At 43.0% G+C, this 14,409-nt stretch overlaps 1 protein-coding gene across 1 annotated transcript in view; it reads right to left on the bottom strand.

Moving 5' to 3' along the window:
• The window catches only part of RFC1 (replication factor C subunit 1), an 85,975-nt gene extending 72,829 nt beyond the window's left edge, over positions 1-13,146 (bottom strand). Inside the window, exon 1 of the mRNA XM_060188169.1 lies at positions 12,993-13,146. Coding sequence (XP_060044152.1) covers positions 12,993-12,995 — 3 coding nt within the window. The 5' untranslated portion in view covers positions 12,996-13,146. The remainder of the gene's footprint in view (positions 1-12,992) is intronic.
• Between the last annotated feature and the right edge of the window lie 1,263 nt (positions 13,147-14,409).

The raw sequence follows: 14,409 nt of genomic DNA, 5'->3' as shown, positions 1-14,409 counted from the left end.
CAATTTCTGGCTGTCTCTATCCAATAAATAAAGATAATAAAAAATTTTAAAAGAGGGAGAGAAAGAGACTCTCATGCCTGAGGTTCCAAAGTCTAGGTTCAATCCCCCAGTGCTCTGGTAAAAATAATAATAATAATTAAAAATTCAAAAACTACTAGAAGCCATCCACTAAAACATATTTGACAACGCAAAAGTAAAAGATGCTATAAAGTTTAAATGCAAGCAACTAATTTGAAAACAGCTACATTTTATATTGAAAGCTCCTACAAATCAAGAAAAGATAACACAGTAGAAAAATTAACAAAAGGTATTGGTAGGTCATATTGCACCAAAGTAAAAGACTCGGGGGTGGGTGGGTGGGGAGAATACAGGTCCAAGAAGGATGATAAATGACATAGTGGGGGTTGTATTGTTAAATGGGAAACTGGGGAATGTTATGCATGTACAAACTATTGTATTTACTGTTGAATGTAAAACATTAATTCCCCAATAAAGAAATAAATTTTTTAAAAAAGGTATTGGTAGGCAAATAATGAGAAATGCAAATAACATAGTGAAATATATAGCCAGAGACCCCAAAGGTGTCACAGAGGGTAAAGTGCCTGGCATGCAAAATATGAGGTCCCAGGTTCAATGTGTGGCATCAAATGTGGCAGCGATATTCTGTACTCGCTCTCATTTCTTTTTTACCAGAGCACAGTTCAGCTCTGGCTTGTTGTGGTGTGGGAGATTGAACCTAGAACTTCAGAGCCTCAGGCATGACAGTCTCTTTGTATAACCATTATGCTATCTACCCCCACAGAGGAAGGACGTAGTGGGGGTTGAACTGTTACGTGGAAAACTGGGAAATGTTATGCATGTACAAACTACTGTATTTTACTGTCAACTGTAAACCATTAATCCCCCAATAAAGAAAATTTAAAACAATTATTTTTAAAGATTTATTTATGTTCAAGAAAGAGAGAGAACCAGAGCATCACTCTGGCACATGGAATGCCAGGGAATCAAGCTCAGGACACCTTGTAGTCTTGTAGCTTGTAGGTCCATCGCTCTAGCCACTGTTCCATTGCCTGGGCCACTTATCAAAAATTTTAATGTGAGACCTTTTGTTCTGGCTCATTTCCAAAAGAAATAGTAAGAAGGGGGAGATAGCATAATGGTCATGCAAAGAAATTTTCTTGCTGAGGCTCCAAAAGAAATAGTAAGAGACATAAAAATGGGGGGGGGGGTAATAGTAAGAACTATTCTACTTTTGTTTTCAACAGTTAAAAACTGCACTTGTTTAAGCACAGGTGGCAAAGCACAAGGACCAGCGTAGGGATCCCAGTTCAAGCCCCCGGCTCCCCACCTGCAGGGGAGTCTCTTCACAGGCGGTGAAGCAAGTCTGCAGGTGTATATCTTTCTCCCCCCCCATCTTCCCCTCCTCTCTCCATTTCTCTCTGTCCTAGCCAACAATAACGACATCAGTAATAACTACAACAATAAAACAAGGACAACAAAAGGGAATAAATAAATAAATTTTAAAAAACTGTACTTAACAGGTCAGTTCAAACATAGAAAAACAAAAACAGACAAAATTTACATGGTTAAATCAACTTTTAGCAAACATACCTAATCGTAAGTCTACTATGCTTTTGCTTAGAGCTATGGACAGAGATTTATCTCTTATGATCATCCTATGAGGTAAGTGGAACAAATGAGATGAGAATAGTATCTTCATTTTATATGTAAGTGATTGGTAAGGCAGACTTTCTCAGTTTTACTACTTATCACAGGACATTTAACTCTCTGCCCCTTAGCTTCCTCATGCCACTTGCCTCACAAGATTTTTTTCATGGCTCTAATTTATTTTTTTACTTTTTTTTTTTTTTTTGCAGGAAGGGGGGCAGATGGGTTAATTAATTACAGCACATCTATGTACAGTTTCCCAGTTCTGCATAACAGGCGTCTGCTAAATACTCTTCCTCCTTCTCATCAAGGAGCCCAAACCCCTTCACCCCGGAGCCTCCCTATTCCATTCCATCCCCAGAGTCCCTTGTTTTGGTGCAGTATACAACTCCCTCCCAGTCCAAGCTTCACCCTGTGCTCTCCCATTCTGACTGTCTCCCGAGTTCCACCTACATGTGAAGTCATCCAGTATTTATTCCTCTCTTCCTGACCTATCCCACCCAACACTTTTCCTTCAGGTTCCTGAAGGTGGACCCTCATATGCTGACAGGAAGAAATTATGCCAGAGGTTTAGGACACAAACAGAAAATTGCCCTTGAAAAAGCTACCTGAAAGACAAATCAGTATATGAAGAACAGACAAAACAGTATCAAGAGTGGTGGTGGATAACCTAGTTGTTCCACAGAGAGAGTCTCCTGCCTGAGGCTCCAGAGTCTCAAGTTCAATCCCCTGCAGCACTGCGGAAGGAAGGAAGGAAGGAAGGAAGGAAGGAAGGAAGGAAGGAAGGAAGGAAGGAAGGAAGGAAGGATGGAAAATAGGTATCAAAAAAACTATTCACGGGGAGTTGGGCAGTAGCACAGTGGGCTAAGCGCACGAGGCACAAAGGACAAGGACCAGCACAAGGATCCCGGTTCGAGCCCCCAGCTCCCCACCTGCAGGGGAGTCGCTTCACAGGCGGTGAAGCAGGTCTGCAGGTGTCTGTCTTTCTCTCCCCTCTCTCTCTGTCTTCCCCTCCTCTCTCCATTTCTCTCTGTCCTATCCAACAACGACATCAATAATAACTACAACAATAAAACGACAAGGACAACAAATGGGAATAAATAAATAAATATTAAAAAAAAACAACTATTCACAGACTGTAAGGATACCAGGAGAGGGGTGCAGGTGGTGGTGCACCCGGCTGAGCACATGTTACCACGCACAAGGACCTGGATTCAAATCCCTGGTCCTCATGGGGTGGAGGGACCTTCAAGAGCAGTGTTGCAAGTGTCTTTTTCTCCATCTTTTTACCCTCTTTCCTTCTCAATTTCTGTCTCTATCCAAAATAATAAAATAAAATTATCAGCAACAGATACTTTTAGTAGTGACAGAAACATAAGCTTGTGGCCCAGCAGATGGCACAGTGGCTTAAGCACTGGACTCTGAGGCATAAACATACAAAATATTATATAACACTGCATTCCTCTAGGCAACATTATAGTCATTAAATCTTAACTTGAATATGATGACCTGCAAAAAGGCCCAGAGAAGATAATTTTGGGGCCGGGTGGTGGTGTACCTGGTTTAGCGCACATGTTACAGTGCCCAAGGACCCTGGTTAGAGCCCCCAGTCCCCACTTGCAGAGGGAAAAGCTTCCAGAGTGGTGAAGCAGAACTGCAGGTGTCTCTCTCTCTCCCCCTCTCCATTTCTGACTATCTCTAGCCAATAAATAAATAAATAAAGATGTGGTCCAGGAAGTGGCGCAGTGATAAGGCTTTAGACTCTCAAGGATGAGGTCCTGAGTTCGATCCCCAGCAGCACATATGCCAGAGTGATGTCTGGTTCTTTCTCTCTCCTCCTATCTTCTCATGAATAAATAAAATCTTTAAATAAAATAAAATAAAATAAAGCTAATAAAAAAATTTAAAAAGAATGTCAAAGCAGTATATTTACAATAACTGATTTTTTGATAATACAATGTTTATTTGTACTTACTTATTTACTCATCAGTAACTGAAAATGTAGCAGGCACCAGACGCTACACAGCAGTTTTCTATCTTCACAGTTGTTTATCAATATTTTATTTATTAACCCAGAAGGGAGAGAGGAAGGTAAAGGGGCCAGGTAGTGGTGCACCTGGTCGAATACATGTTACAATGTGCAAGGACCCAGATTCAAGCACCTGGTTCCCACCTGCAGGAGGAAAACTTTACGAGTGGTGAAGCAGGTGTCTCTCTGTCTCTCTCCCTCTCCACATTCCCCTTCTCTCTTCTGGCTGTCTTTATCCAATAAATAAAGATAATAAAAATATGTTTTAATTTTTTATAACCTTTATTCACTTATTGGATAGAGACAGCTGGAAATTGAGAGGGAAGTGGGGGATAGAGAGAAAGAAAGGCAGAGAGACCCCTGCAGCACTGCTTTACCACTCGCAAAGCTTTCCCCCTGCAGGTGGGGACCGGGGACTCGAACCTGGGTCCTTGCACATTGTAATGTGTGCTAAACCAGGTGCACAACCACCTGGCCCATAGATAATAAAAATATTTTTTAAAAAAGAATTTTAAAAAGAGGGAGAAAGAGAGAGGGGAGGACAGAAAGGAATCAGAGCATCACTCTGACATGGAATGCTGGGGACTGAACTCGAGACCTCATGCTTCCAGGTTCAGACCTCTTTCCTCACTGCACCACCTTCCAGGCCCACACACTCACAGCTCTTATCTTGAGCAGCAGAGTTGTCAATAATGTGTTTCCTATTAAAATAAGGCAAAATGCGAAAGACACAAAGTAGGTAGTCTCCTCACTAAGGATACCTACCAGTCATTTTTATGCTTTTCTAAATTTGAGGAAAGCTGTTAATACGTTCCACAAAGTATGCCAAAACAAGTGGTAGTATAATACAAAGGCATATGTGGTCTCTATCCCTGGGTTATAGCACAGAACCCATAAGATTATATGGAAATTCCTGAGTAATAGTAGTATCTATTGTTATTCATAATGAGCCATTTTTAATCACAGGAATTTATTTTAATGAGGCAACTTAAGTGTGAGATTTCCATATACTCTTCAGGATGGAAGATTATTAGTGGAAAGGTGAAATGATATGGGCAGGATATCAGGCTATCAGGCCCACTCCTGAAGCTCCAGTAAAAACTTATGTATGGGGATAGGTGGTGGCACACCTGTTAGGAGCACATGTTACAATGCTCAAGGACCTAGGTTCAAGTCCCCAGTCCCCGCCTGCAGAAGGAAAGCTTTGCGAGTGGTGAAGCAGGGCTGCAGGTATCTCTCTGTCTCTCTCCTTCTCTAGCAACCCCTTCCCTCTCAATTTCCAGCTGTCTCTGTCCAATAAATAAAGATAACAGCAAAAAGACTCTCATGCCTGAAATTCCAGTGTCCTAGGTTCAGTTCCCTACACCATCATCAACCAGAGCTGAGCAGTGCTCTGGTAAATAATAAATAACAAATAATAAAGAAAAAAAGAAAAGAAAAAAGAAAGAAAAATTTAAAAAAAAAAAAAAGACCTGTATGGATGGGAGGGTGGGGGTGAACACTGGGTTCTAAACGCCAGAGCAAATGTTATCTAGAGAGCTTTGGGATTGGTGAACACACCGTTACCTTATGGATTTCTTTCTTCCATTTGGTTGTTCCTGAGTTCTATCTTTAAATTAGAATCATTAATGTAAGTAAAATGTTCTGAGTTCTGTGAGTTATTCTAGCCAATTATCAAACCTGAGAAGGGGGTCTTATAATGTACAGCCAATCAGAAAGACAGGTGGCTCAGGAGGTTCAATCCATGTTGGTAGAGAACACAGTGTGTGTGGTGGTAACACACATGAAAAAGAATGAAATTAACCGCCCCCCCCCCACCGCCATAAGCCAGAGCTGAGCAGTGCTCTGGTTAAAAAAAGAAAGGAAGAGAGAAAGAAAGAAAGAAAAGAAGAGAAGAGAAGAGAAGAGAAGAGAAGGGAAGGGAAGGGAAGGGAAAAGAAAAAGAAAGGAAAGAAAAGAAAAGAAAAGAAGAGAAGAGAAAAGAAGTGAAATGATGGTTCGGGAGGTGGTGCCGTGGATAAAGCGATGGACTCTCAAGTATAAGGTCCCGAGTTCAATTCCCAACCGCACATGTACCAGTGTGATAACCTGATTCTTATTCTCTCTCTGCCTATAATTCAAGAATAATAAATAAATAAAAATCTTAAAAAAAAAAAGAATTTTTAAAAAGGAAAGAAATTTTTCTCTTAAAAAGGGGAAACAGCAAAATAGCTATGCAAAAAAAACCAAAAACCTCTCCTGCCTGAAGCTCCTAAGTCCCAACCCCTCAAACTGCCACCCGAAGCCAGAGCCAAACAGTTCTCTGGCAAAACAAAAACAAAGGAATGGGGACCCTTTTCTTTCTGCCAAGGGTCATCTGAATATTTACAACATCATTCCCTAGCCATATGAAATTACCAACTTAAAAATTGACACATTGGTGGTCCAAGACATGGTGCAGTGGATGAAAGTGCTGGACTTTCCAGCATGCGGTCCTGGAGAGTTCAATCTGCTACAGCACATGTAGCAGAGTGATACCTGGTTTGTTTTCTCTCTCTCTCTCTCCTCCTATCGCTCTCATTAAAAAATAATTAGATGATATTTAAAAAGAAAGAAAGAAAATTCACAATTTGGAGCTGACAAAATAGTTCACTTGCACTGTGTCATGTACATGACCCAGGTTAGAACCTGGTCCCCACCACATTGGTACTGTGGTCTCTTTCACTCTCGCTCTCAGCTTTTTTATAGCAGAAAGAAAGGAAAAAGAGCATTTTATGTTGCTATGAAAACAACCCATTTGCTTAGGCAGGGTCAAACCAAATGATTTAACAGGCAGTATATGGCCCATGAGCAGGACATTCTCCACCCACACCTCTACTGCACACCTTGCCATGTTCAATGACCTGTCACCATATGGGAGGCCCATGCAGAGAAACTTCACAGGGCGAGGCCTTAGCGCTCCTGTTTAAGCACTCACATTACAAAGACCCAGGTTTGAGCCCCTGGTCCCCACCTGCAGGGGGAAAGCTTCACGAGTGATGAAGCAGAGCTGCAGGTGTCTCTCTATCCCTCTCCCTTTCTATCTGCAGGTGTCTCCCTATCTCTTTCCCTTTCTATCTCCCTCTCCCCCTCTCAATTTCTGTCTGTCTCTATCCAAGAATAAAAATATAAAAGAGAGAGAGAGAGATGGAAACTTCATGAGCAGTGCTATGGTCTCTCCTCTGTCTCTCACTTTCTTTTTTTTTTTTAATTTTTTTTTTATTATTGGGGAATTAATGTTTTACACTCAACAGTAAGTACAATAGTTTGTACATGCATAACATTCCCCAGTTTCCCATATAACAATACAACCCCCACTACAGGTCCTCTGAATCCTTCTTGGACCTGTATTCTCCCCACCCACCCACCCCAGAGTCTTTTACTTTGATACGTGTCTCTCACTTTCTATCTGGGAAGATGGGTGGAAGTATAACAGCACACTAAGAGTAGTCATACAAGCATCACCTCTGGCATTATGCTATTCCACTGCAGAATACTGTGCCCCAGGATGGTTCCGTAGCCCCCCCGCCCACTTGGTCGATTCCAAATTGTATTCCTCCATGAGGATCATTTCTGGAACCATCCGTTCCACCCCGGTTCCATGGCTGCCAGTTCTTAGCAGCATCGCCCCGCCAGATATTCGTCGGGATGCGGCATCATCTAAGTTCATTTCCCACGTCTACACTCGACCGGACCTGCCAATATACGCGGATATCTTCGCCCACCCTGTCCAACGCTTGACGTCTTGTCACCCAATCTGGTCCCCTACGCCTACACTGAACTTCTCTGTTCCAGTCTCTTGGAAACAGAGTTGGCAGTCAGCTGAGGTCAAGAACAAACACCTCATCACAGACCCCTGCAAGCGTCCACCCGGCTTTGACCTAGCACGTTATGATTGGGCCCTCCTCAATCGCTACCGAACAGGCCATGGCCGGTGCGCCGCTATGTTCCATCGCTGGGGAGCCAGAGACGACCCGAACTGCCCCTGTGGCTACAGACAGACTATGACCCACATAGTCAACGACTGCCACCTCTCCAGATTCAAAGGAGGTCTCGAAACTTTACATCAGGCTCAACCTGACGCTGTTGACTGGCTATGGAAGAAGGGCAAACGCTAGAAGAAGAAGCAGCACAAAGTCCTGGAGAGAAAAACAAAGCCAAAAAAAAAAAAGTAAGCATAAGATGGGGGAGATAGCATAATAGTTATGCAAAGGACTTACCTGCCTAAGGTTCTGAGGTCCCAGGTTCAATACCCAGCATCACCATAAATCAGAGTTGAGCAGTGCTCTGGTGCCTCTCTGCCTCTCTCTCTCTCTCCCCCCCCCCCCACCTGTCTTTCTGTGTCTCTCTCATTAAAATAAAAATATTTTTAAATACATAGTCCTTTTTTATTGTTGTTGTTGTTGTTGGATAGAACAGAGAGAAATGGAGAGAGAAGGGGAAGACACAGAGGAAGAGAAAGATAGACACCAGCAGACCTGCTTCACCGCCTGTGAAGTGACTCCCCTGCAAGTGGGGAGCCCGGGACTGGAACCAGGTGCCTTACACTGGTCCTTGTGCTTTATACCACGTGTGTTTAGCCTGCTGCACTAACACCCGACTCCCAATACATAGTCTTATAACTCTTATTTCAATACAAACTGTTTAAAGGCAAGTTTTAAAAGGTCATGTACCAACATACACAGGGATACATTACAATAGAACCACAGTCATATAGTAAACTACAAGAGGAAAGGTGTTCCCGGAGTGGAGTAACGCAGCATCTAAACTTCACTGTATTCAGACTCACAAGACAGCTCCTCAAAAAGGCTTATCATGTCTCACAACTGCTAAGTCAACCTTCCACAGATCATCAAGTAATTATACCACCCAATAAATTGTATATATTGACTTCTTATGACTTGCATCTCTCAGATTCTATTTACATTTGAACAAATAATTGGGGGCCAGGTGATGGCTCAGCAGGTTAGGCGCACATGATGCGAAGTGCAAGGACCAGCACAAGTATCCAGGTTCAAGCCCCCGGCTCCCCACCTGCAGGGGAGCCGCTTCACGGGCTTCAATGAAGCAGGTCTGCTGGTGTCTTTCTCTCCTCTCTGTCTTCCCTTCCTCTCTTCATTTCTCTGTCCTATCTAACAACAACAACAAGATCAATGAACAACAACTATAACAATAAAAAAGGGCAACAGAAGGGAAAATAAATATTAAAAAATATTTTTTAAAAGATGTCAAATACAATGAGTTCTTTTTTATTTATTTAATTTATTTACTTATCCCCTTTTGTTGTCCGTTATTATTGTTATTGTTATTGATGTCGTTGGATAGGACAGAGAGAAATGGAGAGAGGAGGGGAAGACAGAGAGAGAGAGAGAAAGACACCTGCAGACCTGTTTCACCGCTTGTGAAGCGACCCCCTGCAGGTGGGGAGCCAGGGACTTGAACCAGGATTCTTAAGCCAGTCCTTACACTTGTGCACCACCTGCACTTAATCTGCTGCACTACTGCCCGACTCCCAAATACAATGAGTTCTAAGCACCTAACACAGTGTCTGGCACCAGAGTTGGGAAGAGCTGCTGTCCAGCAGGGGCACCTGTCGGCTCTTGCCTACTTCTTTCCCAGCTCAACCATGCAACACGAGAGTATATGGCGGGAGGCTGGCGGTGAGCACCTGGTTAAGCACACACATTACAGTGCACAAGTACCTAGGTTCAACCGGGTCCTGCAGGAAGAAAGCTTCACAAGTGGTGAAGCAGGGCTGCAGGTATCTGCCTCTCTCCCTCTCTATCCCCCTTCCCTCTAAATTTCTCTCTGTCCTATCAAATAAATAAAGTTAAGAGAGAGATTTAAAAAAAAAAAAAGGATATAGAGTGGGTGCTGCCTTCACAAGAAGTTCCAGCCTGCCAGAGGCAACCGCCAGAGACCTGCAGCAACCCAAGAGCTCCCCACCTGCTGCCCGCCCGGCTTCGGCTCCCGCCCTTGCTCATAAGCGGCCCTTTGTCCCAACCTCTGCGCAAATACGCTTCTGCACCAAGTGCTTGCTCAGAACCAGAACCTGGCACCTTTCCAAGCCAACCAGTTTTGAGGTATGACTGCACTCCATTTTGTGTAAACAGTATTTTATTCTCTTATTGTTAACTTTTAATTAAAAAAAAAAAAAAAAACACTTGATAGGAAAAGAAAAAAAATTCAGCTCCCAGGACAAGAATTTTATTACTCTTGCTACCCAAGGGATGCAGAAGATATGCAAATCCCCTAAAGCGGTGTGTATGTACCCACATATTTCTGTGGGTAGAAAATTTGCATACCATTTACCACACCATCAAAGGGAAGTGTGACCCAAACAAAAATTAAGATCTACAGCTCTCTATATATAACTTATGCACTCATGTGCAAAAATGTTTAACAGAATTGACGTCTATGGATTTGCCCGTTTTTGGACTACAGAAAGAATAAATTAAATGGCAATATAACCCAAAATTCTTATCTACATCAGAGAACACTAACTGTTGTTCTTGTAAACAGCAAAACTGACCTATTTACCTCTGATTTACTTTATTGGAAGAGGCGTAGATAGAGACGCAGAGGTAGAAAAGTAGCGGAGAAAGAGGTAGGCACCCCCATAGCACCAAAGCTCCCTTGAATGCAGTGAGGGGGCTGGGCTTGAACCTGGGTCACCACAAATTTCCAAGTGAGCTATTTCACCAACCCTAAAAGCAGTCCTTTTCATTTGCACTGTAAACAGAAAAAGGAATACAAAAGAGGAAATAACTTTACAAAGTATCTGATCACGTGATGACTGCATGAACTGTATTTCAACATAACCCAATTCAGAGGCATCTATGATACCCATTATACTCCATAGCAACTTCCAGAGAGCTCTGAGAAAAGTCACATCATGGGTCATCATGTAGGTGGCAATACATACTATATAGATGGAAGGCACCGGGATGAAGTTTTACCTTGTTTAATCCTCAAAGGCGTTATTTAGAGGGTTAAGCGAAGGTGGCGCAAAGCTCAAAAACAAGCATAAGGATCCAGGTTCAAGCCCCCCCCCCCACCTGCGGGGGAGTCACTTCACAAGCAGTGAAGCAGGTCTGCAAGTGTCTATCTTTCTCTCCCCCTCTCTATCTTCCCCTCCTCTCTCCATTTTTCTCTGTCCTATCCAACAACAACAACTACAACAATAAAACAACAAGGGCAACAAAAGGGAAAAGTTATTTAGAGCAGTTACACGTACCCGCTTCCCACCCTCCCCATAAAAAAACAGAGCCTTAAACAGGTCTATCCACTTGCCCCAAACCCTATAACTATTTAAAATTAAATGGCAGAGCCAGACAAAAACAATACCTTACTTTTACTTTCAAGATCCAAGTCTCATCAACTTCCCACAATACTATAGCGCCTGAAATCCAAAAATATATAATGACAATCATTTTAGCGATGTGGTATAATGCAGTGGCCAAAAAAACCTAAGTTCTAATTCTAGTTCAACCATGTATTCGTTGTATGACAAACTGCCTAAACTCTCGAAGCCTTTACCATGTATAACACGAATATAATATTTAACGAGAAAAGATAAATAGTTCACATTTCTGACCTGAAAATTACTGGTGCTAGATAGCTATTATTTTATTCTTCTTTGAGAAGTAAATTACAAGGTTGGCATAAAAACACCCCCATCCAAACAGTTGGCATTTTTTGTCTATAAGCTAAAGAAAGAATGCCTTTAAAGAAAAAATTGTCTGGGGAGTCCGGCGGTAATGGAGGGGGTTAAGTGCACGTGGCACGAAGCGCAAGGACCCGAGTAAGGATCCCGGTTTGAGCTCCCGGCTCCTCACCTGCAGAGGAGTCGCTTCACAGGCAGTTAAGCAGGTCTGCAAGTGTCTTTCTCTCCCCCCCCCCCACGTCTTCCCCTCCTCTCTCCATTTCTCTCTGTCCTATCCAACAACGACATCAATAACAACTACAACAATAAAATAAAAGGGCAACAAAAGGGAATAAATAAAGTTTTTTAAATACTAAAAAAAAATAAAGTCTGATTAATAAAGATTTATGGTTAGGGAGTCAGGTAGTGGTGAGGGCACATTATCAAGCACAAGGAAGGACCTGGGCTCAAACCCCTGGCTCCCACCAAGGAGGGGGCAGGGCAGGTTCACAAACTGATGCAGTATCACAGGTGTTTCTCCTTCCACTGCACATCAGAAAGAAAATGGAAAAATAATGGCTTCCAGGAAGATTAACATCGTGTAGGCACTAAGACCCTGCTGGGGTGGTAGGGAAAAAAAAAAGTACCTTCGGTTTAACAGAACATCATAAATTGTTTTTTATATTAGAATATTCCACATTCTCTGCCATACCAGCATGACTGTCTATTTTGATGGCTACACATAGTTATTTCATCCTCAATTTAAATGCTTTTTAAACCGAGTCACCTGACTCTCTGCTTTCCTCTTGGGTGGAATGAAGGAAATTTTAATTTTCATAGGATGTTATGAAGGATAAGAGTCAGTACAGTACCTGTAAGTTATATAGTACTTGTGATTTACTAGTATTAATTTCCATTTTTGTATTAATGTTACTGTTAAAGATACTTTATAAACAGAAAAAAATAAGTGCAGAATAATGCACCAAAGTGTTTGTTTTTGTGTTTGAAGTTCTAAACATCAAGAGATAAAGTGATGACAGCTGTCAAATGTATTGCATCTGTTTCTACCTGCAGTGTCTTTTCCTCCAGGCAAACCTTGTTAGCCTTTTGACTGATTCATTAACTAAACAACACATCCTTCACGTGCCCTAGGTCTCAAAATGGCTAAGTGAGGAGGACTTTGCGCAGCTTTTAATGACGAATGTTGAAGGCCTGAGACAACTGTCATAAGGAAAGAAAGTTTGTTATATTCTTCTCCCTCGTGATCCAAAGTTTGAAATCAACTCTTTATGCAGGACACAAACTCAGGTTCGGGGCAACGATGAACAGGGAAACAACTTTTAATGCTACACCCCAAAACCACCATCTTTCCTTCTTCCCTTCCCCCAAGAGTGCAAATGCCTCGCAGCAACACCGTAAGGCCTGTGCACAAGAGCCAGACTTGATGGTCCACGGAAAGCTATGCAACCAGCGCTGTGTCTGTGCGCCCTACTGTGTCTTCACTCCCCTCCGGAGCCATGCAACGTCGTCCTCCCCACCCTCCTAGCCAGCAGTGCCTGGTCCACACTCAACCTTCAAATCCCACCCCCACCCCCAAAACCTTGGGCCGCACGACCTCCTGCAGGAGCTCACCATCGCAGCCCAAGAATTAAGGAGCAGGCGGGCAGGCCTGCCGGCTGGGGAATCCGTTACCAGGGCTCCGAATCCATTCGCGCCAACAACTTCTCCCGCGAAGTGGAAGGAGGTGGAGGCAGCGGCGCCGGGTGATGATGTCAGAAGAGCGCGGCTTCCCTTCGGCCCCGCCCAAGACGTGAGATCCGACGTGGACCCAGGTGGCGCCCCCGAGGACCGCGGCCCGCTGCGCGCGTCTTAGCGCCTTGACTTTTGGCGCGGGCGTCAGAGTAGGAGTGTCCGAGATTGGTTTGTTCGGAAGGCGGGCCAAACAGGCTTCTCGCTTTTGTAGGTTTAAAGGGGTCTACAGTACCCTCTCAAATGTTTCTAGTACTGACTGCAATAAGATAACACCTCTCCCGGCTGGGAGTGTGGATCCACCAGTCAACGCCCATGTTCAGGAAGGAAACAATTAAAGAAGCCAGACCTTCCTCCTTCTGCATCCCACGATGACCTTGGGTCCATACTCCCAGAGGGTTAAAGAATAGGAAAGCTATCAGGGGAGGGGATGGGATGCAGAGCTCTGGTGGTGGAAACTGTGTTGAGTTGTACCCTTCTTATCCTATGGTTTTGTTAATGTTTCCTTTAAAAAAAAAAAATTAAAAAAGGGGAAAAAGAGATAAGACCTCTCAGATGTTTATTCCCCATATTACATATAAATATCCTCTAGAAACAATGTCACCAAGCAATATTTAGCCTGATTTTTGTTTTTTGTTTTCAACAAGATGCTTGAGGGGGCTGGAGAGATACTATAGTGGTTATGCAAAAATATTGTCATGCCTGAGGTTTAGGGGTGACAAGTTCAAAACCCGACACACCACCATTAACCAGAGCTGAGCAGTGCTCTGGAAATAAAGAAATAAATTTCTTCACTCACCAGACTGCTTTTTTTCCTACTATGAAATTTGAATACCAGCAGACATTATACTTTGCAATTCCAGAGCAAAGTTTGATAAAGTCACTTAGTCATCACCATCCACATTTTGTTTATCTTACTTTTTAACCAGAACTCTGCTCAGCTCTGGCTTTTGCTACCCACGTCTTGTAGATGAAAAATGTGAGACCTTGAGGGGGTGGGTAGAGGTGTACCTGGTTTGAATGTGCACATTACCTTAGGCGAGGAGCCAAGGTTCAAGTCTCCAGTCCTCATCTGCAGAGAAGAAGCTTCACAAACGGTAAAGCAGTGCTTCAAGTGTCTCTCTTTCTCTCCCTATCTCCCATTCTCATCTCAATTTCTCTCTGTCCTAGCAAATAATTTTTATTCTATATCTTTTTTTTTTATTTTTTGCCTCCAGAGTTATCGCTGAGGCTCAGTGCCTACACTACTAATACACTGTTCCTGGTGGCCATCTTTTCCATTTATTGTTGTTGTATTGTT

This window comes from Erinaceus europaeus, chromosome 3 (genome assembly GCF_950295315.1).
Source record: "Erinaceus europaeus chromosome 3, mEriEur2.1, whole genome shotgun sequence".
Taxonomy (NCBI): domain Eukaryota; kingdom Metazoa; phylum Chordata; class Mammalia; order Eulipotyphla; family Erinaceidae; genus Erinaceus; species Erinaceus europaeus.
The sequence above is the reverse complement of the archived record's forward strand: the minus strand, read 5'-3'. Positions and strand labels throughout refer to the sequence as shown.